Genomic DNA, 27105 nt, shown 5'->3' with positions numbered 1-27105 from the left:
TTACAGTTACATATTCCAAAGTATAAAATATTATTTACAAGTCATTAATAAGACATTTTAATCCTAAAACTTTTCATTGTTCGTTTCAGATTCAAAATGGCATCCACCTCTAAAATAATAAAAATAGTAGAAGAGGAGGAGATGGACACCTACTTGGAAGAGCTGTCCCACGTGGACTTCCCACCTGAGTCGGACAGCGATCTAAGTGATCCAGAAGGATGCAATTTTCTATCGGCCCCAAAGGATCTGGATTCGTCTGACGATTCTTCTGAAGAGTGTTTGGGACCGCTAGAGGAAAGTGGCGCTGCAGCAACAAGCTCTCCTAAGGTTTTTCCTGACGAGTTGGAAGATAAGGTGTACCTCGAGGTTCTGCCACCAGAACAATCTCTGCCTGATCCTTTTCCGTTCCTAGAACTATCTGGCCCCAAGCACACTCCTCCTTCTAATTATCACCCTATAAAGTACTTCAATCTTTCTTTCACTATGTCTTTGCTTTCCCTTATGGTGACTGAAACGAACAGGTATGCCCAGCAAGTGATAAATGGTATGGGGGGAATGTGCCCCAATATCTCAAGAAGTGGCAAGAAGTAACAAAGAAATGAAGGGGTTTTGGCATTCATTCTGAATATGGGACTACATAAAAAATCTAGCATCGCGAAATACTTCTGCACTTCCGATTCCCAATATCATCCGTGGTTTGGGAAAATGTTTACAAAACACCGCTTTTCTCACTTGAGATTCTTTCGTCTCGTAGATGGTAGTAAGTTGCCTGGCCCAGGGGAATTAGGTTACAATCCAAGTGTGAGATATCAACCTTTTAGAGGATCGTGCGAATAAGGTGTTCCGGCATCATTATATTCCACATAAGGAAATATGCGTCGACGAGTCCATGGTAGGTACCAAGTGCCATACCCGCATACTTCAGTATATGCGACAGAAAAAACATTGTCAATGGGGGATCAAACTTTCGATGATGTGCGACTCCACTTCAAACTACTGCCTGGGATTCTTCACATATAAAGGGGCCAAATTCCAGGTAGAGGAGTCGTCCATCTTGTTTGGTCAAGTTTGGTCTGGCATATACTGTTGTATGTCGGTTAATGGACACGGGTGGTTATTACAACAAGGGCCACCATGCATCCACAGGCTATTTAAAGACGGATGTGGCTGCAGTGAAAACTAATGTGAGTGAAATAAAAAAAAAAGTGTTAGTCAAATAAACACTAACGTTAGTGATTTAAAAACAGATATAATAAAAATATTTAAAGGCGAAGTAGCTTGTAAACTGAAGGCTGCATTAATAGATGCTTCGAGTAATGTTGACGTGTGAATTGATAAATTGGCAACAAAATTTTTAAAGTGTTTTGGTAAATTTTGAATTAATTTATACTAAATAAAACATTGTATTTGTTTTGTGTTTGTTTTGGTTGGATTCAATTTAACGTTTTAAAATAAAAACCTTTCCGGCTTCTAAATTTGCAAAACGTAAAATACTCTCGGATAATAATGAAATCTATAAAGGATTAATAGCATAAAATTGAAAAAACAACAAATTTTACGTTCACATTATTACTTATTATTACACCTAAGTTTCTTACGATTTTACATCGTCTAAAAATTAGGTTGATATCATGTCCAGTATTCAATTAGCTGAGTTTTTAGTTTGCATATCTAATACAGTCGAATCGCGATAAGTCGACACCATCGATTAAGTAGTCACTTTTCTGTTGTCCCGGCCGACTTACATAGGCATTAATGTTAAACTCCGGTTTAATCGACATCGTTTAACTCGTCACCACTGGATAAGTCGACATACTTTTGCTGTCCCATACTCCGATAAGTCGACACCCCCTCCCGAAAAAATGAATTCACTCCGCACGTGTGGTGCGAACTCATTTTTTTCAGGAGGCGGAGTCTATTTATTTATTAATATATATTTAATAATATATTATTATTAATATATATATGTATATATATTAATAAAAATGCCTTAACATTTTATGTATAAAATAATAACAGATAAAAAGAAAATATACAATCTACACCAGAATCCAATTTTGCATTTTCTCACACCAGAGGCACTAAAAATCCTTAGACGTTACTCGCCAACAATTGACAATTGCGAAGATGATGGTTTTTAAGGCGTTCGTGATGGTTGAAAAAAAAGTCGAGACAGTTAAGTGCTCAAAACAACTAATACTAAACGAATTTTTCAGTTTTTCATCTACAGAATAATTGTAAATGGAGAGAACAATGTTTTGTAAGTCTGTTACTGTATAAAGCACTACTGTATTTTATTAATTGTAGTTTTGTGGTTTTTTTTCCAACTTCGCTTTAGTCGACACATCGGATAACTCGACACATTTCCACTTTCCCTTGGGGTGTCGACTTATGCGGAGTCGACTGTATTTACTTTAAATAAGAACAATTTCTATAACAGAAAAAAATTGTTTTATATAGTAAATTCGGTTTTTTTAAATAAACTGACACTTTAGCGTATTTTTGAGAAATGTAGATAGACCATACGAGTCTATATACATTTCTCGAAAGTGGACCATATTACAGTTTAAGTAAAACGCTCAAAAGTCAAAATGCGTTCCAAAGCGATGTTCCTTATTCGTTATTAAATTAAACGAAGCACGACCGGACGTATTACCTGTGTGTATAGCTTTAAAAAAAAAACAATTTAAATACCAGGAAATGTTATTGTATTAGAAAAGAAGTAAATAAAATTTCATTTTTTAAATAATTTTTCAAAAATTAGCGTAGGCAATATATGTTAAATGCGAAAGCGTCTTTATAACATCCACCATAAGCGAATTGGTAAAATACTCGCGTTCAATCCAAAGGGTCTCGGATTCGAATTCAGGCAAACCTGACCTTTTTTCTTATTTTTACTATTCAAATTTTGTAATATTGCCCAATTTGATGTATTATTATAGCTGGTTAGAAATTACAATGGACAAGACCTAAATAGCTGGGTTGGTAAAGAGTTAGATAATTAAAAGGTTTTGAGTTCGATTCCTATCGCCGCCTTTTTAATTGAGAATGCAGTTGTTCTTAAATCTGAACTGGTGAGATCTCGAGTGGCCATAGAGATTGATGACCCACGAAGGTTGACGGGCAACGGGGCAACTGAGTGCTGCAAAATATTCTCAAAACATTTCTCGGTTTTGCGACTCTTCCATCTATACGGGACTTAATTAATGCTACAGTAATACCGAACAATAATGTGTTTAATACAATTTTAAATTTCCAGATGTAAAATGGATTTCAAGGCATTCGGGTATTTCCTATTAGAACTGCTAGAAAAGCTTAAAGTATATCAGAATTTTTTTTTTATTGAGATTTGGTTTAGATAATTTAGTGTTAAATACTGTTCGCTTTTAAATATTGAACTTCATGAAGAGATTTGGTAAAGTTTCCTTGTGTCTATGGTTGCATTCTGTGTTTTCCGGATTAGTGAAGTTGAGGAATTCGTCAAAACTTAACGAAAGATGTGTTGAGATCTTTGAAAATATTTCTCATTTGAATGAAAACAGTGAATTTTCTTTCGTTTAAACAGATTTTTCACAAATCTTATAATATTATCGAGATGGGTTGATGATGATAAGCGCGGAACCCAAACGGTTAGGAGTTGAAAGTGGAAATTTTACGACGGCTCACTTAAATGACAAGGTAGACCGTAAAGCGGGGTACTATCGTACTTCAAAAGTTGTTCTGTTATCAATAATTTAAAGATTAGTAATAATAAAAGATTTCTCGACATTGCTTAACTTTTTAAATAAAAATAACCGAGATTAGATTAATATATAAATATTTTTTGTATTACTAGTGTGTGTGCAATATCAAATAATGCGTATTTAGGAGAGTCCAATACAAATAGAAACTATGAGAAAAAAATAACTCTGTATTAATAACATCAATTGTATGCAACATATTTGTTGTATCAACGAAACTAAATTTTGTTTTTTTTCTTAACTTTATTTAATAAAACTTTGAACCTAAAGTAGATAAGCAGATGAATAAACAAATGACTTCACTATATATACATCCTACAAACTGTTATTGCACTTAGAGCCTCAAATTTCTATTCTAAGAGTAAAACATATTATATTTTAAAATATTAAAAATTGAGGAATAAATACAAAAAAAAAATCCGATGTCTTCGCACATCTTTCACAACTACAGTTAACCCGAGCAGAGTGCATACTGTGTGTTCAATTTGTAATATTTTACATATATTTCATATTAGATTTTGTAAAATAATTTTCTCAAGAAATAGGAAAATAACAAATATGATTTAAAATCCTTTATATAAATTTCTTAAATTATTGCATATTTATTTTCCTTGTTACTAAGTGATAATTAAGAATCCGTATTTTTTACTATATAAAAAACATCGTTTTGTAGTAACGTGATTGGTTATCAGACTGCAGGAACCGTTGATTACATCAGCACGTGATCTTTCCCAGTCAATATCAGCTGAGTATATATACAGGAGAGGGTGGAGGAGAGTGCATCTTCGTTTTCTGAATTAGGGAATCGAAAACAACTTCGTGAGTACTGTGTTTAATAATATGATTATATTATTTGTTACTATTCATTTAAAATAATCTAGTAGCCACATTCTGTAGTACGTTTTTAAAAGATTATATAAGTAATTTTATATAATTTTTGTTTCGACTGATGTAGATGCTGTTCTAAGTGCAGAATAATTTGGTAGAGGTTACTTTCGGATAGAGGAAAATTCGAATTTTATTCGGTGTCGGTTATTTTTTGTGGATATAACTGATGATGATAGGTAAAATCTCTGAATATAGTGTAAAGAAATGAAATTCATTTTAAGAAAACGGAAATTTAGCTTTAAAAAATCCATTAAAACATAAGCGAAATGTACGCATCGACAGCGAAGACGCATCGCCCTCTAGCGGAAAGAGTTGAAAATCAAATTATAACTATTGAACCTAACCAGGAATTGCGAAGACGTTCGTTCTATATAGATCGTTAGAATTAGAACGCCGCTAACTTAGTTAATTATTTGTTATCGATTCCTATGTTTTTACATCCATTTTTAAATGTTTAGTTTTTAGCTAAATTTCCGTTTTCTTAAAATAAATTTAATTTCTCTATACTAAGTAACAAGAAGGTTGCTTAGCTACAATTATACCAACTATAATGACCAGTTAATGATAACGAACTAGAGAAGGAATTTTCAGATTAGTTTGCTTATATAAATGGGTGGCATTGAATTTAGAAATCAAATTTTGCCCAGACTTTATCTATTAAAAAAACAAATTAGATAAAATTTAGTCATTATCTTCTTTACAAATCTGAATCAGTCGCCTCTATCAGTACTATTTTTCTTATCAACATTTATGGTATTGACTAGTATTATATCTAATCTGAGGTGTTCATTACCGATATGAATTTAAAAGCGTCAAGCTAACGGCGCTTTTCCTTGCGGCCATCGTCTGAAATGATTTATCCATTTACACACAAACACACCCTCAAACTGCTTTGAAACAATGACTACAGTAGACTCTTGCTAATCTGGTCTCTCAATTATCCATTATACCCCATCAAAGTATCTCTTTGATTCATGTTTACTATTTTTTAGAGTACATAAAGTTGATGTTACCAGTTTCCTATAATAAAGAATTAAACTTGCATTACTGTATCCCTGTGCATAATTTCGCAATAACAAAACAAACTCCAAAAAGAATCAGCACGGAAGGGCGAAAGCCTGCTCTAAAGAAAAGAAACAACCAATCAGAACATTGAGTAGATCTTGTGATCGATAATATATGTGAAGCACAGTATCTATATAATTACTAGTTGGTTTTTAGTAATCCACATACGAAGGGTTGTTGTTAAAAACTACTAATTAAATACATACTATGCTTATAATGTATTTATAAGCTCCGTGGCTACCAATCACAAAATGCGACCGATCAGAGTGATGAGCAGTTCTCTATGTGCTTGTATTTCATCCACCATTTTTTTAAATATATAATTTGTAACATACATCAATATACGTGGTTTCTTCAAATAAAAATAGATCAGACATACAATGCAAGTATGATTTATACACGTAAGGCACAGTACACTTGACACTGAACAATACACAAGTACGCCCTCTCCAACTTTAGTATGATCTTGCCACTTCATTATACATAATGGAAAGGCAAATATTGTTTTGGAATGGTGATGATAAAGGTTTTTGTAGACAAGAATATTATGCTTTACTTTCCCATTAAAAAAATTGTGAATTTGTGCCAAACACTATTTTCTCTGAATCTAAATAAATATTTCAGCTCACCCTTTAATTGCTTAATATTTAAAAATCCAATGATGCTTTCAAAATGATTTGAATAAATAAAGCAATTTTAGTACATGGCCAAATTTGACTAACATAGTCCATTTACTTTGGCTTTGGATGATGGCCGCCGGCGCAGAGCATTTTGTCGCATGACATAAAAATCAATCTTGAATGCTAATTGTATTGCTTAATTTAATAGGATGATGAATGCTTTGTGGCTTCTAACAATTCTGGCTGTTACTATAATTTGTCCTGATGTGAATAGCAAAGGTAAGAAAATGTTTCACTTTTTTATCAAAATTTACCACCTCAGAATGATCTTTTAAATAAATTTTATAAATACTTTTCTTAGATATTGCTTCCTTGCAAGTGTCCAATAATTTACTTCAGATTACAAAGAAAGCTTCTAGCATAAACAATATCTGCCCCGATTACATCCACACGTGCCAAGGAAATGATCCTTGTTGCGTCACACCAGCAGGTATGTTTACCTGTTGTCCCTATCCTGCAGGCAGTTGCTGCACGGATGGACTCCACTGCTGCCCTTATGGCTTGGTTTGCTACAGAAACAACAGTTGTATAAAAGCTGAAGAAGGTAGAGTCTTTACGAAACTAAAAACCTTATGGGCTCGCAAGTTTGAAGACGTCATCTGTGAAGATCAAACGCGATGTAACGATAACACTACCTGCTGTCAGCTACAAAGCGGTCGTTGGGGATGTTGTCCCCTTCCGAATGCCGTATGTTGTTCCGATAAAATACACTGTTGTCCGCAGAATACCATCTGTGATGTACGAGAGGGAACGTGCCTCACGGGTGCCATCAAACTGCCTTTCTTGTAAAACAATCCTTTTTTTGTGACCGGGTTCAGGATTTAAAATTAAATTTCAAATCCAGCTTATAGAAAATGTGAGTAATTAGTAGGATATTCTTTTAAAGCTGTGAAGAGTAAATTTACAAAATTTAGAGGCAATAATGCCACAAAAATAAAACTAACAAAAAGAATAAAAAACACTAAAATATTTTAATTTTCAGAAAATATACAGAATTAAGTACATTCTAGTAGCAAAAATATTCCAAGCCGACAAGATTTCCAATGCTACTGGCATTAGTGATAACAGAGAACAGAGTTCTATTTCTATACATTATGATTTTTTTATAACAACAATTTGTAAGGCACACTTTTGTGGAAACATCTAATTATCTAACATACATTACTTATGTAAATACATACAAAGATTGCACATAATACTTTTGTATAATTAAGGGCAAACTATATTGATTAAATAGCATTACTAAAAGTCTTGTTTTCAATTATATATATATTTTGAAATGACTATTTACAATTTAGCTAATAAGCAGAATAAATTTAAATAACGTTGTATTTCTTAATACTTACATAATTGCGATTCTAGAGTACGACTCGAACAAACTGATTGATTGTGGCAATAAACTGGATGGATGTTTTATTAGTAATCAACGGTAATGTTGAATAGTGGCAGAGTTTTTGTAATTGCTGACTCGAGCATTTTTCAAAAAATTATCTTATTTTCGCTATAAAATTACAGAGAAACCTTGTTTATACAACACACACAAAGTTATTTTGGTAAGTATAAATCAAGGAAAAAAAAGAAATCCACCTGTCATACTGGAGATGTATACAAATCCAAGGAAACATGCATTTGATATTATTGGCTCTCTTTTTATCCAGAATCTTTTATGTCAAATTCAGATTATAAAAAAAATACTGCAGGAATCAGAGTCTAAATTTTATGAAAAGTCAAGGGAACCTGTCCGAATTTAGTCATATGCACAATAATAAGGCACTACTTAACAGTAAAGTTTTTAGGTCTTGTTTTACAAATGGTCATATCGAGCACTCAATTCCCATGGATTATAGCACTAGCAAATAAACTTAATATCAAAATTTTATTTTCATACACATTATTACTGTATTTTACAGCGTATAAGATGCACCTATTTTTTCCTAAATATTCTGTGCTGGAAAACATTTGATGTATTTAAGCCATCCTGTGTATTCTCAGCCCCTAATATTTTTCAAATGTACGCTAGTTAAAAAAAATCAAATTAACCAATCAACATGAATACATGCAAAACCTGATTAGCTAAATAATGTTTTATTTAATTAAATGAAAAAAATTATAATTGATGATCTGGACTAGGTAAAGGTTATCTACAGCCTACTGAAGGCCATTTGAGGAATTCATTAGTCTATGGAAGATTGTGACTCTGTATGTAAGACGCGGGATGAATTTTTGGACACGTGTCTTATGTGCTGTAAAATGCAGTAATAAATATTTTTAAATAATGAAACATGATGCTTTATCTCAAAATAACTTCTGTACTAAAAGTAAAACTTTACCTTTTGTTGAAAATTAAACCAAGAAGAAACATCAAAAACTTAGCAACTAAGACAAAACATGTACTATTGTGATCTTATAGGCAAAACCAGCAATAACCAGACCTAGACAGATGGAATCACAAAGGCAGCTTTAAGAACACTTGGCAAGTGTGCCAAATGTGTTATGCCTATGACTTTTTCCAGCACATTATCCAAGACTCACCTCAAATATCCAATATCTTTTCTATTAAGTTAAATATAGAACTTGGCAAACAATTTACTGAGTAGAGCAGTACTAAAATTCAATAAACACTGTCTTGGAAATAGTACATTGCAGAAATAATCATTCATTACACAACCAGACATGGAGTGATTTCTTCCCCCATGTTATGCAACGAATTTATTGGGTTTCTAGAGTCAAAAATTCACATATACACAAGTATTGAGAGAACCTTTTCAAATTAATACTCCAGATATGCTCCCATTGGCTCATGAGAAAATTTTGCATCAAATTTGGATATTTGTCATGCACACTTAAAAACTGCATCTATTACAAAGAAATTTCAAGACCCCTTGCCCTAGTCTCTAAATTTTATCATGTTTCTTACATAAGAGAAATTGAAAGATATAAATTAAGATAGTAATATTAATATTTTTCACTACTTCACATATAGCTTTCAGGACAGAGACAGTAGTTCAGGCCCCATCTCACATCTTTCAAACTTCTGATGATCATAATAAAATTATCACTTCTATATTAATTTAATTGTAAAGCTAACATTTAAGTTGATAAGATTATAAAGTTTCTTCTCTCCAGTTTATTAACATCAGCAAAATCCACAAATCATGTTACCATCATTTTTTTAAAACACTAAAAGCAATATTTAAAGTAGCTTACAAAGTTCAGTTCTTGACTACCTTTCAGCATAAAATTTTAATTTTATGCTGAAAGGTAGTCAATTTCAGATAGAAGTTAAAATTTTAACTTCTATCTGAAATTTTAAAAATATTCTATTGAATCTGACACTGAAGATGACAGCATTATCAATTTGTTTTTTTGGCCTAGTTTTCTGTTTTAAGGTTAATAATAAGCTTAAGTGTGAAGCTTACTAAAAAGAAAGAAATTGCTATATTTTTCATAATAAATTAATCTTTCTATGGTATAATTTGCCAAGTATTACTTGGAAATAACTATATTCATTAAGTGTGGAAACTTTAAATGAAAATAGCAAACCTTTTAAGATGTTACATTCTGTATAATTTTAAGGAAAGCTTCAACAACAATATGGAGCAAAATAACATTCAACACATTTAAAAGAAAAACTTACACTAGGAAGAATCAGAATTATTTCCGTTTGTCTTTGTATTTTAAAAAATATTCATATCTTCTCAAAGTATCTTAAGATATAAAGACACACTATATGCTATAAGAAGATACACTTGATCTGTTTGTGCTAAATAAAAGTATTAAAACAAATCTTAATTCTTAAAGAGTTAAACTAATATGTAAATGCATATTAAACTCAGATTTTAGAAAAACAACCAGAGAAAGTCCAAATGAATTGTTTTGGCTAATAATACTTAAGCAACAAATATCTGTATACAAAACTAACTGTAAAAGAATAATGAAGTTCTATAAAAAAAAAAGATCAAACTAATAACTTCATTAAGACATGAACTGTCAATTTTGACATCTTTACGAAAACTATAATGAACTCATATTTTATTTGCATTATCAAGGTTTCTCTGTAAATTTTAATAGTTAAAATTAACAAAATATTAAAGACAATCATAAGAAATCAGCAAGTAAGAAATTGTATAATTAGTTTATTAAAAATATTTTAAACTGTTTTTTGAAAAATTATTTGAATTCCGTGGTACGGTTAAAAATTATTATTACGACCTTTATCATTTTCGTCCTAATTTGTTCTACTTTAAAACATATTGCATAGAATAATAATAAAATATTGCATAGATGAATAATGCAAATTAGAAGAAAATAATTATCGAAATTCTAACAAACTGTTCGTGCAATGAGGAATAATGTTGTGTGTCATGAGATATGTAGAAATCGGCATAGAATAATTTTACAAATAATTATTCAATATTATCATGGACATAAACCAACCTTGTGTAATATTTTCATTATTGCTTTTTTCATTCGTGCTTTTAAGTGAGTACCCAAAGAGTGATGAAGAAGTTAACAATAATAATAATAATATATACATTAACATTCCTACTTGATGATGAATGTCTTACTACTATTTATAATATTCTAACATCTATAAGTATTTAGTATTAAATTATCTACATAAAAAAATTATAGCACTTACCTATATTTATTTATTTACAGAGCTGAGAAAATTCTCTTTAAAACTTAAATATCTTCTCACTTAAGAATTATTATACAATACTTACCAGAGAAGAAAATTATAAAGTTTTTATAACAAAACTTTTGATAATGTTTTAATAAATAAATTAATCTTATAAACATATATTATTATTAAATAAATGATTCGTAATCTTTCTATTATACATTTCTGTTGCTACTCGCTGTCTAGTGTCTAACAATTCTTACATGTATTTAATGTGCATTTTTGTCATAAAAATAATACTTAGTAGTGTTAAATTTACACGTACGACAAACAAATTCTATCCTATATTCTAGTTAAAAAAGACAAAATTGATATTTTGATAGATATTGAATAATGGAATGCTTTGATTAAAACTTTCCTCATAACAATATAAAAAAGTAGATACTTTAAAACATCTAATCGCTATTGAGGTCAATTTCTACAAATTCGCTGCTATCATCTATCGAAAGATTCTGAATCTGAGAACTAATTTTACTATCGCCCGATACTTCCCTTTGGTGGACGATATCGGAATTGCATTCGGGCTCGACCGAGCCACAACGGAAAGAACACGCTGTTGATTCTACGGTAGAAGAGCATGCACTATATTCGGAGAGAGTTCGTGTTCTCATAACTTCTAACATATTTAAATTTAATTCTGTAATTAGAAAGCTTTTTAATAGTTGTATAAAATAGATCATTTTTATAGTCTCAGTTCTTTCACTTACCAGGAATCATCTTTTCGAAAGTAGTATCGAGAGAATCGTAACTACTTTCTCTATCCAGCGAATCATTATCTGCTTGGCTAATACTGTCGATAAGACGACATTTATCTAAAATAATGTTCGAAGAATTAATTTTTTTTAAATGCAACAAAAATATTTTTTGAATCTGAATTTTACCTATATCTAATAATGATTCCATTGCTTCTAATTCAGCACCAACACCAGGTTCTCTTGGTTGTAACATCCTTCTTTTTTCATGAATTTCTTCGGATATTATCTCTAAATTATGCAGCGATTTGGAATAAGTCGCTTTGGCATCACTGACCGATTTCTGTAAACTATCGACACGAAGCTTCAAATCCTGTATTAATAAAATCACTGATCCATTTTTAATTTGCAGATGTAAATCATGACTATTAACGTAATATCTTACCTGAAGTTTTTTTTGAAATTCTGTTTTCTCTTCAAAATATTGTCTACATAAAAATATAGTTTAAATGATATTAACATAAATAAATTTCTAATTAAAGTTTTACAATTAATTTTATTGTTCTTTTATTCATTATTTTATAAATACTGGTACACCTCCTCAGTACCAGTATTTCATATACTGGTACTGAAGAGGTGTACACCACTTAATGACAAACCACATACAATGGAGGTCTCAAGATCATAATGGTGCTGAAAAAGTTACAGCTGCCTTAAATGGCTCACAGCAGCAGCATCATGCAATATATTAACACACAACAAACAAACCTCAGGATCACTACACAAGGTGTCTAAAAGTTTATGAAATGAAGTATTTTCAGAAAATTTCTAAACAACAAATTGTCTAATTTAGTACATTTATAATTATGCGATATAAATATAATTTTTATTATATCTTTTCTATATTTAGATACATAAATATTTATAAATATTTATCATGTTATATATACCTTATATGCAGGGCCGGTTCTAGGGTTTTGAGCGCCCCGGGCAAAACAAAATTTGGCGCCCTTTCATACAAGAATATACAAATTTACTGCAAATTTAAAAAAAAAGTAAAAAAAGGCAAAAAATCAAAATTACACAATAAAGAACTGTATAAAAAATTTATTTATTTAAAGCACGGCAAGTGTTGTTAATGCAAAGTTTACAGAAAGACAAAGTTATTTAACCATTAAGGCGTATGACAGGCGCCAGTATCACTTTGACTATTCATAATTTTGTTGATATTTGTAATTTATAAATTTGATCTCGTCCATTTTTTGAGTAGATTGTTGTGATACGTGATACTGATTACAAATTATCTTTTGAAAATAAATAAAAATAAACTTTTTAGAGATTAAAAAGCATTTGTCTGCATCAATGTTGTGTGATAAAAGCCATAAAAATTCTTAGGTTTCATTATTTTAATTAGTAAATTTTTGTTTTTGTCTATTAATTTTTTTTTTGAGTTATTATGAATTCTGACTATACAAATAGTTTTCTTTGAATAATTGTAATATTATTTATATCTGTTGACAATAATAAAATAATTAGCGTTGTGACCTTTATTTGGTATTATTAAAGAAAAAACAATTTATTGCTTGCTAAAAAAATCGATGTCTCATGAAAAATGATCAATTTTAATTTATAAAATCTAAAAAAATAATGAATGTAAAAAAATATTTTATTTTTATATCGGCGCCCCGGGCAGTCGCCCGGCTTGCCCGCCCCTTTATCCGGCGCTGCCTATACGAGTAGTAGACTATATCATACAAGGTTTGTCTAAATGAGCAACATAGAATGTACTTAATGTCATATAGTTCTTAAGTAGTGCATACCTGTACTTTATCAATAATAAATTTAGAATTAGGATTTTCTAATAAAAGAAAATCAAACGGTTTTAAAATAGAATATGAGCTTATATATAGAAAATATAAAATATATGAAATCAAGCTATTGATTTAAAATACTTCTTCACTGTAAAATAAGTGTCATAAAGTAAATAATTAAGATAATTGTTTTGAGGAAACAAATCATAATTTAAAACATTAAGCTAGGATCATATTGGCATACAAACCACTACAAAGTGGATACGAATTGCCAGTGTGTTCATCGGTTCATTAAGAGTCGAGAATATCTCAACTTTTGCCAAACTTTCATTCCTTCGATCAATTGACTTTACGATCAGTGCTCAAAATCAGTTAACTGATCACATCCTAATTAAGTTTGTGTTACATAGTATGATGCACACAACAATATTGTTTCAGTTAATATTTATCTCCAAAAACCTATTTGTAAACCTTACTGGTACAGAAACTGCCATCAAGCACGTGTAGATCAGTTGTTCTCAAATTATCACCATTTTATCTTATACGTATACAAAACATTTTAGTACAATAAAGTATGATACCTTTGTTCAATGACTATGTTTTACATTCATAATTATTCTGCTATGGAAAGTTGTGATATTGTGGATGTCAAGTAATCATTCCGACATCAAAAGTCATAATGGTGGTGTCAAGAATTTTCATTATATACAGTTTTGGTATTGGTGTCAGTCATTTAAAAATAATATATATATATTTCAGTTCTCAAATGTACAATTTGTAGTGCAGATCGTAATTCTTTCCACTGTTGCTTTAAAATGTGATGATAATTCCTTCAAACAGTTTATAACAAAACATGCTTTAGAACAGGGGTGGTAAACCTATGGCATGTGTGCCGAAAGTGGCATGTAAGGAGAAATCATCTGGTATGTAATGTATCATACGATTTCTGTCTTTTTCAAATCATCCTTTTTTCAATCAGATTTTTTACAGTTATTCTAATTAAAGCATATTTGTTTAATTTCTATAAATATCGTTATGCAAAGTCTGAAACTTTGGCACGCATTAACATCTTTAAAGTTAAGTATGCGTACAATATGGCACGCGAACACAAAAAGGTTTGCCATCCCTGCTTTAGAATAATTAAAAATAAATCTGTAATGCACTATCAAATGTACGTCTGAAAACCGAAATGTTTTTTAAAAAGTGACAAATTGGCACATATACCAAAACTGTATTTAATGAAAATTCTTGACACCACTATTACAGTCAGATCAATAATTATTCTGACATCATTAAAGTCAAAATTTTCATTTTTATGATTAAAATCATATGATTGAAATCAAAATCTATCAAACAATAACTAATTCATTCAGCATATGATCTTATCCAGAAATTTTCTGAAACTGCTTCACTGAACAACACAAGACAAATGTTAGGTGAGAGCCAGTTTTAAATCACTAAGAAAATACAATCCGTAAGCACTAACAACCAGTCAACAAAAACTGGTATTGACACTGAAATAAGCATTAGAAATACACAATAAAAGTAAACTTGTTCTCTTATTCAATGAACACATCCATGTCAAATTCTTCCTGAAAAATCAGTAAAAATATTTATATCATGCTTAAATATCTTTTTAGTTGATTTTTTTAAGCAATATAAACTGTAAAAGTGTATATTAATTTACTGTAAATTTAATTGAATTCCAAACGGTATCTGTTCGTAGTTATTTTTAAAATAACTTGCAACCGGGCAATTAAACATACAATAATTTATCCTGATCATTGATTGTTGCAAGAAATAACATTTTGATTGAAATTGTTGTGTAGAAGTGAACAAAATATGGATAAATTTTCAAATAAAACTCTTGAAATAAGTTCAGTTTTCTTTATTTCTATGAAAAATTGATTGAATGCTTTCTTTTGCTTTGATTACACACACAGTTTTGAATACAGAATGAGCTTAATTATACAATAAAAGTGCTGATAGTTTTGTTTTCATACAAATTATTTTAAAAATGAATCATATGAATACTCATAGTAAACATTTCTTTATGAGAGTGATGGAAACACTCAGAATCCTTACATGAAAAATAAAAATTTAATTATGCAAACTCGAACAAGACTTTCTAAATGCAGTTGCCCGTTTGCCTACGTCAAGCAAAAACTGTTTAATGAATAGATAATTACCATTTTTAAAGTGAAATTGTTTCATAATTATGCTATAGTAAACAAAACATTTGGAAAACTGATCATCAGATTTATATAACTTACTGCAGTGTTTTTCAATCTATTTTAAAACACAGAACTCTAAAAAACCTGTAGAACCTATTATGGAACTACTATTTATCCATATTCCCATCTCACCAAAGTTAAGCGACAAGTTACTAGCAACTTACATATTTCATTAGTAGATTAAAAAAACTATTTAAGTAAAATTAAATAAAATACTAGTAATTGTTTGCATTTTCGAAAGCTTGAGTGAAGCAGCAATGGACTGTTCACATACTATCAGTGGCTGAATGTTAACGTTCAATGTCATAATACAAATTTAGGATATCATATAAATTTTTGTCACCCAGAACCTCTAATCTTCCTTCAAAGACTCCAATTTTCCTAATTATTTTCTCTATTAAACCCAAGGATTCAAATAAACTCTGTTCTTCAAATAAATACCATGGAATGAAGGCACTCTTAGAAATAAACCCCAAGCTCAAAAGCATGAAAAACATGAAGTACTGCAACTTGTAGGATAATATAGTTTAGAGTGGCAGGTAAGAAATTTAACTGAGATTTTACCTCTTAAATTGTCAATAGTTAGACAGCACTTTCTATTCCAAGGTTAATGGGAATATTTTCAGAAATCAATTTTGTCGAATATCGAGCATGGGAAAATTGGGATTGAGTTCGTAAGTTGAAAACTTATCAACCAAGGGGCAATTAGGAAAACTCAAACTGGAGATGGTAGCCAAGACAATGATTCCAACAACATAGAAACAGACAATGGCAATGTAGCAAACAAACTGGAAAAGAGAATTACATTAATTGTGAAAATAATATTTCACATTTTGTAGCTGTAACCTATAAATAGATCCAGGTTTTGATAGATCCAGAAATGTATGAGTAATTAAGGCATTTCTTTCAAGTTTTACTCGTATCTTCTGTCATAAGACGATAAACCCCAGCCTCAAAAATACCTGCGACTTCAAATAAACTCTAGAGATATGTACATTTAAAAAATAATCCATTCCATCCTGGAAAATAAATTTAGTTACAATGTCATGTACATTGTTCATTTAAATATTATCAAATTTTTTCATAAATTTGAACTTTCAAATTGCTGTGTATAAACGAAACTGATATAATGAATTCTTAGATATTGTCATAATTTTTTGCACTGCAGTTTAACCACGGAAATAAATATGTACCTACAAGAAATAGAAAATATAAATATTTCATATAGGTCCAAGCATGAAATAAAATTTAGTTACAATCTTATCCAGTGTCCACTTTTTAAGTTTGCATGCCAATTAAAGTAAGCTTGAGTCTTATTTTTAAAATTTTATGCAGAATTTGAAGAAAGATGTTTCAAATATCTATTAATAATATATATATATGTAATAATTATTATTAGGTATTATTTAATTTTATCACATGAAACAAAAATCACATGCACATTATTATTGTTTAACTCTTATAAATATCAGAAATTCAATCAATGAAAAGACAGAAATTTAAATAATCATCATCATTTAATTTCACATACTTTTAAATTGCCGTAAATAGAAATTCTATTGTTTTAGTAATATTACTCCATTAAATCCAATAAAATCTTTACAAGCTTACACCATTGTTAATACTTTCTATTTATATCATTCAAAGTGAATTTCTAGATGTTAACATAAAAAAATGTATTTTCAATTACTCTAATATAAATAAATTGTTTCCTTAAAAAAGCAAAATTATTAATGATGATCTATTTCAATAAATAAATATTCAAAATTTTAGAAAATCTAACAGGAAAAGTATTATTAAACTAACATTCTTGGGCTTTTTGTACTTTCAAAATTTTTATTCTGAATTTTTAAAAATGTCATGTACATTGTTCATTTAAATATTATCGAATTTTTTCATGAATTTGAACTTTCAAATTGCTGTGTATAAACGAAACTGATATAATGAATTCTTAGATATTGTCATAATTTTTTGCACTGTATCATCTCTAGAAATAAAACAGCTTGTGAAAGATAAATTATGTTGTAAATAAATTATAACTTTAGTAGCCTGTAATATTCAGTTATACATCTCAATCCAAAAAATTAATCTCAAATATTAAAAACTGTAAAATAAAAATATTATATGCCAAGGATGGTCAAACCTTGTCAAAACAGAAGGCATACACTGCCTATCAGAAATATAAGAGAGAGACATCCTCTATTGGAATGGTTAATGGAGAACTGCATCATCTATTTATAATATTTTAACTATAGAATAGTGATAACTATATCTTATTGAGATGGGTTGATGATGATGGAGCCCAAATGATTAGGAGTTGAAAGTTGAAATTTGGTACACAGTTAGGGTATGTCATAAGAACGTACACTAAGAAAGGATTTTTCAAAATTCCCCCTGCAGAGAGAGAGAGAGAGAGAGGGGGGGTTAAGGATTATCCCAAAGAACTTGGCTTCTACTATACTATTTTAGTTGCATTTTTTTTGCATTTATGTGGGAAATTCAACATATTTTTAGACCCTTCTAAAAATTCTCAACGATATTTAATGTTCCATAGTATATAACAGGCATGGGCAAATGCGGCTCTTGCTGAAAGTGTTAATTTCTGTTTTTTATTATTATTTTTATAATTTCGTGAAAATAGTTTATTAAAAAAATTCAATATTTGTTTTATATTATATTTATATTATATAATAAAATCGCTCGCCTTACCATACTATCCGCCACGACAGTACAGAACTGCGGCTCCCATGCATTTTGCAAAACCTACATTTCGGCTCCCAATGAACTCTTGCTTGCCAACCCCTGGTATATAAAGTTGACACGGGGAGCTCACGTGCATAAGGTTGCTTTATTTGAACTCTTTGTCTTAATGTTCGAATTTATATTTATGAATGATTCTGGAAGATCCAGCTTATTTTTCAAATTTAGTAAACCTGAAGAAAAACCCTGAGTTACAAAAACATTTATTATTCATCAATTAGTGGAACTATGCACAGTTAGTGGTTGCAGTGAATCTTAATTATCATTATTCTGGTGTGGTAAGCAGATATCTAAAAATTTTCTAATTAGTCCCGGAAGAGGGGAAGACCATTCTTGCACACGGTGAAAATGGGTAAGATCGGCTATAATCTAATAATCTTAATCTTTGTTATCATTACTTTTTGTCTGAGCAACACAGACTTCATCTGCTAGTTATATATAGTTAATATTACTATTACTTTACTGAATGACTGACTAGGTAAACAATCATTTAACTCCTTTAACTTATGAATGTACCCTAAGCTTTCAGTTTCCTATTTGAGTTTAAGTTGAGAATTACATTTACAAATCTCTGTTTATATTACACTACACAATAGTCAGAAAAGTTACAAAAATATTATATATATATATGTGTGTGTGTGTGTGTGTGTGTGTGTGTGTGTGGGAGTTGCAATCAGGATCTAGAAGAATAGCATGCACATCATGAGCCACAGTTTGGCCATTACAGTGCATTTTTCCTATATAAACATAAACATTATAATTGATTCCTGAATTTAATTTATTGGGGTTGTTAAACCGCACAAAATTTCACTATCTCAATGCAAAATAAAACAGAAATACAAATTTTAATTTCATAAAAGTCATTTTCCAAAAACCAAATTATTATTAACATATAATCTGAGCTTACTATGTGATCATTTTCCAAAATTATCTTCAGTCAACTGTCACTGAAATCATAAACTAAGTTTGAGTTCTCTTCCTTTAGTGGATTACATCCACTCATAAGCAAATATATATATATATATATATATATAAAATTGATGTTATCATTCAAGACTACAGTTGTTTATGTATGTAAATATTAATACTAAGATTAATTAAAGGATAATTTGATAATCTAATTATTCATCATTTTTATCATGCAGAACCATGACATTTGTTTTTTCTGCATGTTTGGTGATTATTTGAATATTATATCATTATTCATCATAATTATGTCTTCCAGGACTTTTACCTAATTTTTTCTTTTGCAAAGTATTATAAATAAGCTGTTCAGATACTCTAACCCAGTGATTCTCAAAGTGGGGGTCGTGAAAAATATTTGGGGGGGGGGTCGCTGAAAAATTGATGCTAGATCAATTTTTTCAAATATTTTATAAATTTACTATGGATTCATGTTTAGAAATAATAGAAATAAAAAATATATAAAATAATTTTTACTTAAATAAATTGCACATATAAATAATAAAAATAATATAAATATTTAAATACGAGCCTAACCCCCTCCCTCCGGAATGTTTTTCGACACATACTTATTCTTCGGGGTCCTTTGAAATTTTAAGTGCAGAAGGGGGGTCGCGGTCCAAAAAGTTTGAGAAACACTGCTCTAACCTATCAACAACTTATGTTTTATTCTATATGAGATCTTCAAATTGCTAAATATTTATTAGGATAAACTCAGTAACAGTATAAATTCTTTCCTAATAGAATCAATGATAAATTTACATAAATGTTAAGGTGCATATTTCTTCATCTAAATACTTACAAACTAGAATAGATAAAACTACATTTCAAACAGGAACCTGTAACTATAATTTACTTAAATTTAATTTTTCTTAAAAACAATACTTTGCTTCTACATCTAAAAAATATCAAAAAGAGACAAGTTAAAGTACTTCATATACATTTCAGTAGCCAATAGCCATTTACAGAACAAACATATCCAACTGTTTACATCCAAACACATCCAAATATACATTATATTAATGGATTAAGTGAAAAAATAATTTAATTATTCTTTTGTTTTAACTCTTGACTCTAAATTGTTGAATTGAATAAACTCAATTTTAACTAGGTAACAACCAAGTTTTACATTTGGGCTGCAATTTTTAATCATAGTTTAATTTATTTAATTTAAGATATATGCTCTCCACTTCACATTAGTAGTGGCTTGCCCCTGTACGTCATACTTTTCCTCTATCAGTAGAGTTGTCTGGTCATCTAACACCTTTCGGGGAAAAATTTTTTGAATTGAAAGAACATTACTTCCATGCTTTGCATTGGAAGCTCATATATATATAGTTAAATTGGGCCTCCTCTCCCTAAGGTTTCCATATCTGGTCTCATCTTTCATCTATCTAACTCTGTTCTCGGAGATTAAGGAAAGACAGACGGATGGACAACAGTGGGAATTTATAGGTCTACAATTATTTTTCAAACTGTAGCCCAATAAATATAAGGATATCTAATTAAATCTATAATATAATTAATCATACAATTTTTAAATTATCACCTTGATTTTATAATTGCATGCTTTAACTGTCTAGACAAAATTTGAACTTTCTCTTCTGCAACAGCACACATTTGTGCTCTTTTCTGATGTTCCCTTTCACTCTCCACTTTTAATGCTTCTGCTTCTAATACCTATATAAAAATTTTTTTAATTTATTTTTTTCCTTTAAATATTAATAAATATCAGTAATTTTTAGACAAATATAATCAATTATTTATTCATTTTACTAAAATAATAACGACTGTAACACTGCCTGAAATTTATTACTCAATAAAATATCTGCGTGATGCCATATTTATACAACTGTATTTATTTTTTTATGTATCTGTTAGATAAATTGTATCATCAATCGATAATAGTATTTACTTTTATAGCTGCATGATTCACCATTTCTTGCCAAGCTGTATTGAATTTCCAATTGTTATCTTTATTTAGAAATTTCTCTTCTGCCATGGTAATGGTCTCTCGTGCAGCTTTATGAATACAACAAGCACGCTGATATTGCACCGCAGCCTTCTGACACTCCATCTGAGCCTAAAATGCATAAAAATTCATTCTCTACATCTATAATTTTTTAATAAATTCTTTAAATAAGTAATTACATAAAATACAAACCAATCTCGCTGCCTCTTTCGACTCATAATACGGTCTTGCAATTTCGATACACTTTCCCGATTTCTTGGAGAGCTGTTTCAACCTTTGGCTCGATTCACTCAACGTACTCCGAAAAACAGCATTTGCTTCCTACAAATATATTATTATAATTATTTATTCTTCTTAGAAAAATAGATTATTTGCAGATACTCACATCCAGCTGTAACTCTAACTGGTTGATTTTATCTGTACAAACATTCAGATTCTCCAGCTGATCCTGAAATATTAAATACATGGCTGATGATTGTCCTTTTGTCTTGGATACACTAAATGACAGAAATGAAATATCTGTCATAAACAATCAAAAATTTTTAATGCTCATTCAAAATAATAATCTAGCAAATTGTAATTGTGAAAACTATAAACTTTATCTCTTTTTCCATCCTCATCAAATTTCAAAACAACTAAAATGTGTCAGAATTTTTGTCACAAAACACATCTATAAAATATTTTATTGTATACATACTGTTGTAATTAATAGATTATTATTTAATTTTGACAAAAAATGATTTTCTTTAAGTTGGTCTAAGCCCTCCTTTAAGCTTGGATATTTCATTTAGAGGTTTCAATTTTATATATAAGACGGAAAAGTGATTTCATATTGATGATAGTATTCTTTTTTAATGAATTCTGCATTCTTTCAGATGCACACTTGCATTTTTTCTTTCTTTCATGCAACGTTATTCATTCACTTCACATATTAGATTTTCTTTCCAATAAACTTTTAAAGCCTGATTAAATTTTTGAAATTAGATCTAAAGTCATTTTATGAACAACATAATAGTTTCTTAAATAGCCAAATAATAATATTTACAATATATTAAGGCATCACAAAGCTACAGTTAGAGCAAATTTTATCTACTAAATGTATATAATATTCAGTGTATATGTATATTGTATTCAATGTGTACAATTTATCAGTAATTGCAGGATTATTAAACCTTACAATTCCTGATAAAAGTACCTTTTCTTATTGCTCTTTAATTATATATAGAAATTGCAGCAATATATTATCTTCTTTTCAAGGAGATTTTGATAGTGAAAAGCTATGATACTAAAAATGACATTAAAAACTAATAGAGAACCATTGCTATAATCAATATAGGTTCTAGACCACGGGTGGTGAATCTATGGCACGTTTGCCCAAAGTGACACGTAAGGAAAAATCATCTGACACATGACATATCATAAAATTTCTGTTTAATCACTTGTCTCTTTCAATCATCCTTTCTTCGATCGGTTTCTTTACATTTATTTTAATCTTTCATTTTATCACACAGCTTGCTAAACTGGGGGTTCAATTTTTTGTAAAGGTCATCATATTCTTATTTCAATACCAATTTTTTTAAGACTATATTTTTTGGGAGGAAACTGATTAAATTTGCACCTTTCAAGTTCTTATTTGCTAAAGTTTCGCTACAAGTTATACAAAAAAATTCAAGGTCTACCATTAATTTCCTTATATCAGTCTTTTTTTTTTTTGTTTTGTTTTTTTAGGCCCTTTACTGCTCTGAGAGCACAAAAAGGCCAATTTTATATCAGTCTATATTTTAAAACTTCAAAACAAAATGTAAAGACAGAAAATGTGTTGAACCATTTATTTATTTATTCTTTATATATTTCTAATACTGACAGTATTTTTCTTCATTTTTTGTTGTTAGTGTAGTCTTAGTGTTGTAAAGTGGTTTGAAGGTCATTGGAAGGTGGAAGCGGCGCTTCCATCGCTTCCAATGATGGCACGCCACTGCTTCTATGGAAGAACTTTTATGGGAAATTGGCTTCCATTTAGGTGTTAGACACATGAAGAAAATCAGAAAAAACTTCCCATAGCCAGCCCGTTTAAAATACAAACCCGCAACCAACTAACAGTGTTTGGGAGTTTTATCCACCCAGCCATTGGTGGGCCCCACTTTTATAGCAGATATAAACTTTTAATTCCGTTGCATTTTACTTAATAATCCATTGGTTCATATATCTAGATAAAACAAATATGACATCATAAAATAACTAATATCTCCAACGAAAAAAATGTACTAAATGGATTTGTATAAAATGGATACATTTAAGTTACAATAATCACCTACATGTGGTGCAGCAGTACAGAACACAGGCTATATGCCAATTGACCACATTTAAATTCAATTGAAACTTCAAAACCAGAATAAATGTTGAAAGGGTTTCTACAAACCCAAACACTATGAGAACTGGATATGCAAAATATTTTTGTTAAACAATAAGAAGATATAAAGGAAAATGTAAATAAAAGTTAAACAAACTAAAAGAATTACACAATGTGAAATAATTAAGTTTTTTGATATACATTTCAGAACTGTAACAAACAGGTTTCAATCATCAAAACCATTCATCTCGTTATATTCTGGTATGGAGTGGTATGTATATATGTATAACAGATCCAGAACTAACTTCTGATGTGTATAATACAAAAAAACAAACACTGCACAAATGTAAGGTAACCATTCACTTGCATCTGAAGAAGTTGGAAAATGTTTGTGCAGTGTTTGTTTTTTGTATTATATGCACTGGAAGTTGGTTCTGCATCTGTTGTATTCATCCTGTTACTGAATAAATACAATTTTATCTTTTTATGAATATCAGAAATGCTCATTGATGACAATCCATTGATTAATTAATAATTTCATTGGTGTTTATAAAAATAAAATAGTTTATGAAACCCCATAAAAACAACTGACGAACCCACTTGGCGTCACAATCACATATTTGGAAACAATTGGAAGCAAGAAAAAATTAAACATTAATACAGCATATTATATATTTATAATAGAGTTTTGGATCACTCAGAATTAGACAGTTGAGACACCATGTTATTGTTCATGTTCACTCTCAGCCACAGCCTGTATTTATCTTAAAAATATGTTCTACATATTCACAGTAACAGCAATTTAAACTTTTCATTATTTACAGATTAGATTTTCAATTAAAAAAAAATTGCCTTAACATATCATTTACATTCTGATTGAAATAAATTAATTTAACATATTTATTATGCTAATAGAATGAAGCTATCAAGTTTCAAATGTCATTCAGCAAACTTACGCAATGTAACTGTAATAATTTATATACAGTAAAGACTTATGTAACAAAAATTTACAAAATTAATTCAACATAATATTTATTACATAAAAACATTGTCATATTTTACACTTCTATACATAACGTATTTGATATAGAAATTTTACTAAATAATAACTTATGATTGAAGTCACTAAAATTTTCAAATCAAAAATAATATATTTCCTAGCTATAACTGTATTTATTGTATTAGAATTTTTCTAATAGATAAATAATACTAATAAAAATTTTTTTTAAATGCATACGTTAACGGTTATGGAAGATTTAAAATGACAACTGAACCATTCAAAAAATTAATGGATGATTTATTAAATAGATCAGTTACTAATGATCAACTTAATAAATGAATTATTATATGTATTATAGCATTATAGCTAAATTGCTTGAAATTATAAGTCATTTTGTAATGAAATAACAATTGCATATTACAGATCTAAAGTTATCTTCACAGTGATTTTGTAACAATATCCTGTTTGAAAATTATAATTTATCTCAATATAAAATCCTACTTAGAATAAATAAATACTGCAAATATAAAGTACAACATACACAAAATGCAATATATTTAAATAACATTTCTAATACATTCCAGTTTTATATACTTTTAAAAATAAACATTTTAATTGGCAAATCTAACCATTTTGTAATAAATCATTTGCAAAGTATAAGATTAGCAAAAAATTTTTCTGATAAATTTTGATAGTGTATCATTAAAATTACACCATTCCATATACTACATGTGGAAATATATATAACTGGAAAATACTTTTTAATATTTAACTTTAAAATTAACAATAATGGAATCTCATCAATGTTACAGGATACATTTCCTTTGTTTAATGCATCTTTATGTATCATTCTCAGAATGAATAAGAAATCACCAAAAACTTTTTATATTATTAAACCACATTTTTATTCATAAAAAATAGTTGCCGTTTAATTCCGATAATAATAAATTTACTTTAACCTTAACATAATATATTAAAATCAACCATTCCTACAAGTAACAATATAATACCAGATGCCAAAAGAAATTAAAAGAAAAAACAATGTAACATTTAAACCGGCACGTAACACGATATTCAAACTTAAACACAAAAAAGCATTAATAAATCTGCAGAAAAAAGTATTAATAAGCTACGGCAAAGGCCGGACTTAATTTGTCGTAGCTCGACCGCAACATCCAACGGGGAGAAACATTTCGGAATCGACAAACATGGGATCTAAAGGGAATTAAAATTTATTTATTGATCCGTACGTTACGGTGGCGCATTAATAAAATTGCTCCGTCCGAAGACCGATTTTACAAATATTAAAAAGGGGTAAAACCGGGGACATCCGATCGCCCTACTCCACGCTTCGGGTCCTTCCCCTCTACCAAATAATGCATATAAAAATACAAAGCCTTAAGTTATGGGCTCGTAACACTAGTTTAAAGGCAGGCCACCCCGACTACAGTACAGGTATATGTAATTTATATATAGACCTTACTAAACCACTAAATATAGATTTTCAGGTGTCCACTACTACACTGAGCAATGGCCTATTTATTTCACAGTGTCTAGTACAATTCTTAACCTGTTCCAATTCATCCCATAGCACATAACAGTAATTATTCTGTAATTCACTGTTTAGTCAGTGATTGTATCATAGGTTAATTAACGTATCCATGTAAACTTATGTACTTCTCCATTCATTCATTACAGGTGGAATTGATCGGAATTAGCGGAATATTCTTACGATTTACCTGTACACGTGGATCCAGGACTTCCTGCAACCCTTCCGACATTATTGAAATCAAACCGAGCGTATTTTCATGCTACTTAAACTTATTATAAACATTCCTTCTACATCCACACATCTCGCTCTACCATACTCCAATGCGCCATCTGACGTAAAGGTAACGCATTAAAATTTACATAAGCATTTAATATTAGGACGGCACATTTTTAATTTTTTTAAAAAAATTTTTTAAAAATCCTTTTAAGGTTATTGTATCTTTAAAATATTTTAGAATAAAAATTAAAGAATAAAAATATATATATATATAATAAATCGCACAAATTACCGTATTTTACGGACTATAAGACGCTACAGACTATAAGATGCACCTTAATTTTTAAGCAATTTTAAAAAAAAAAATACCTATAAGACGCTACGGAGTATAAGACGCACCTGAATTTTGGAGGCAATTTTTCGAAGAAAAAAGTGCGTCTTATAGTCCGTAAAATACGGTAAATGGCAAAAGCCAATCTAAAGTTAATAAAGACTATT

The 27105-nt window shown here is 29.6% G+C and overlaps 2 protein-coding genes across 4 annotated transcripts; one reads left to right on the top strand and one right to left on the bottom strand.

Moving 5' to 3' along the window:
* Positions 1 to 4413: 4413 nt before the first annotated feature.
* LOC136973602 (progranulin-like) lies at positions 4414 to 7621 on the top strand. Its single transcript, XM_067268341.1, has 3 exons — positions 4414 to 4559; positions 6522 to 6592; positions 6675 to 7621. The coding sequence occupies exons 2-3, from the start codon at positions 6523 to 6525 to the stop codon at positions 7160 to 7162; spliced, it is 558 nt and encodes a 185-aa protein (XP_067124442.1). The 5' UTR covers positions 4414 to 4559; position 6522; the 3' UTR covers positions 7163 to 7621.
* A 3738-nt stretch (positions 7622 to 11359) lies between these two features.
* On the bottom strand, positions 11360 to 26726 carry LOC136973600 (SH3 domain-binding protein 5 homolog). Of its 3 annotated transcripts, none has more exons than XM_067268338.1 (9): positions 26579 to 26726; positions 21875 to 21937; positions 21682 to 21810; positions 21433 to 21600; positions 21067 to 21197; positions 12195 to 12237; positions 11939 to 12122; positions 11765 to 11869; positions 11360 to 11694 (listed from the first exon to the last, which is right to left on the bottom strand). In XM_067268338.1, exons 1-9 carry the CDS (start codon positions 26618 to 26620, stop codon positions 11453 to 11455), a joined length of 1107 nt encoding a protein of 368 aa, XP_067124439.1. In that variant the 5' UTR covers positions 26621 to 26726; the 3' UTR covers positions 11360 to 11452. The 3 variants fall into 3 exon arrangements, with proteins under 3 accessions (XP_067124439.1, XP_067124440.1, XP_067124441.1); XM_067268339.1 differs by having other exon boundaries at positions 21875 to 21986; positions 26579 to 26718; XM_067268340.1 differs by having other exon boundaries at positions 11575 to 11708.
* Between the last annotated feature and the right edge of the window lie 379 nt (positions 26727 to 27105).

Source organism: Centruroides vittatus, unplaced genomic scaffold, assembly GCF_030686945.1.
Source record: "Centruroides vittatus isolate TY-2023 unplaced genomic scaffold, ASM3068694v2 contig_3236, whole genome shotgun sequence".
In the NCBI taxonomy this organism is placed as follows: domain Eukaryota; kingdom Metazoa; phylum Arthropoda; class Arachnida; order Scorpiones; family Buthidae; genus Centruroides; species Centruroides vittatus.
This window is presented reverse-complemented; position numbering and strand designations above follow the sequence as displayed.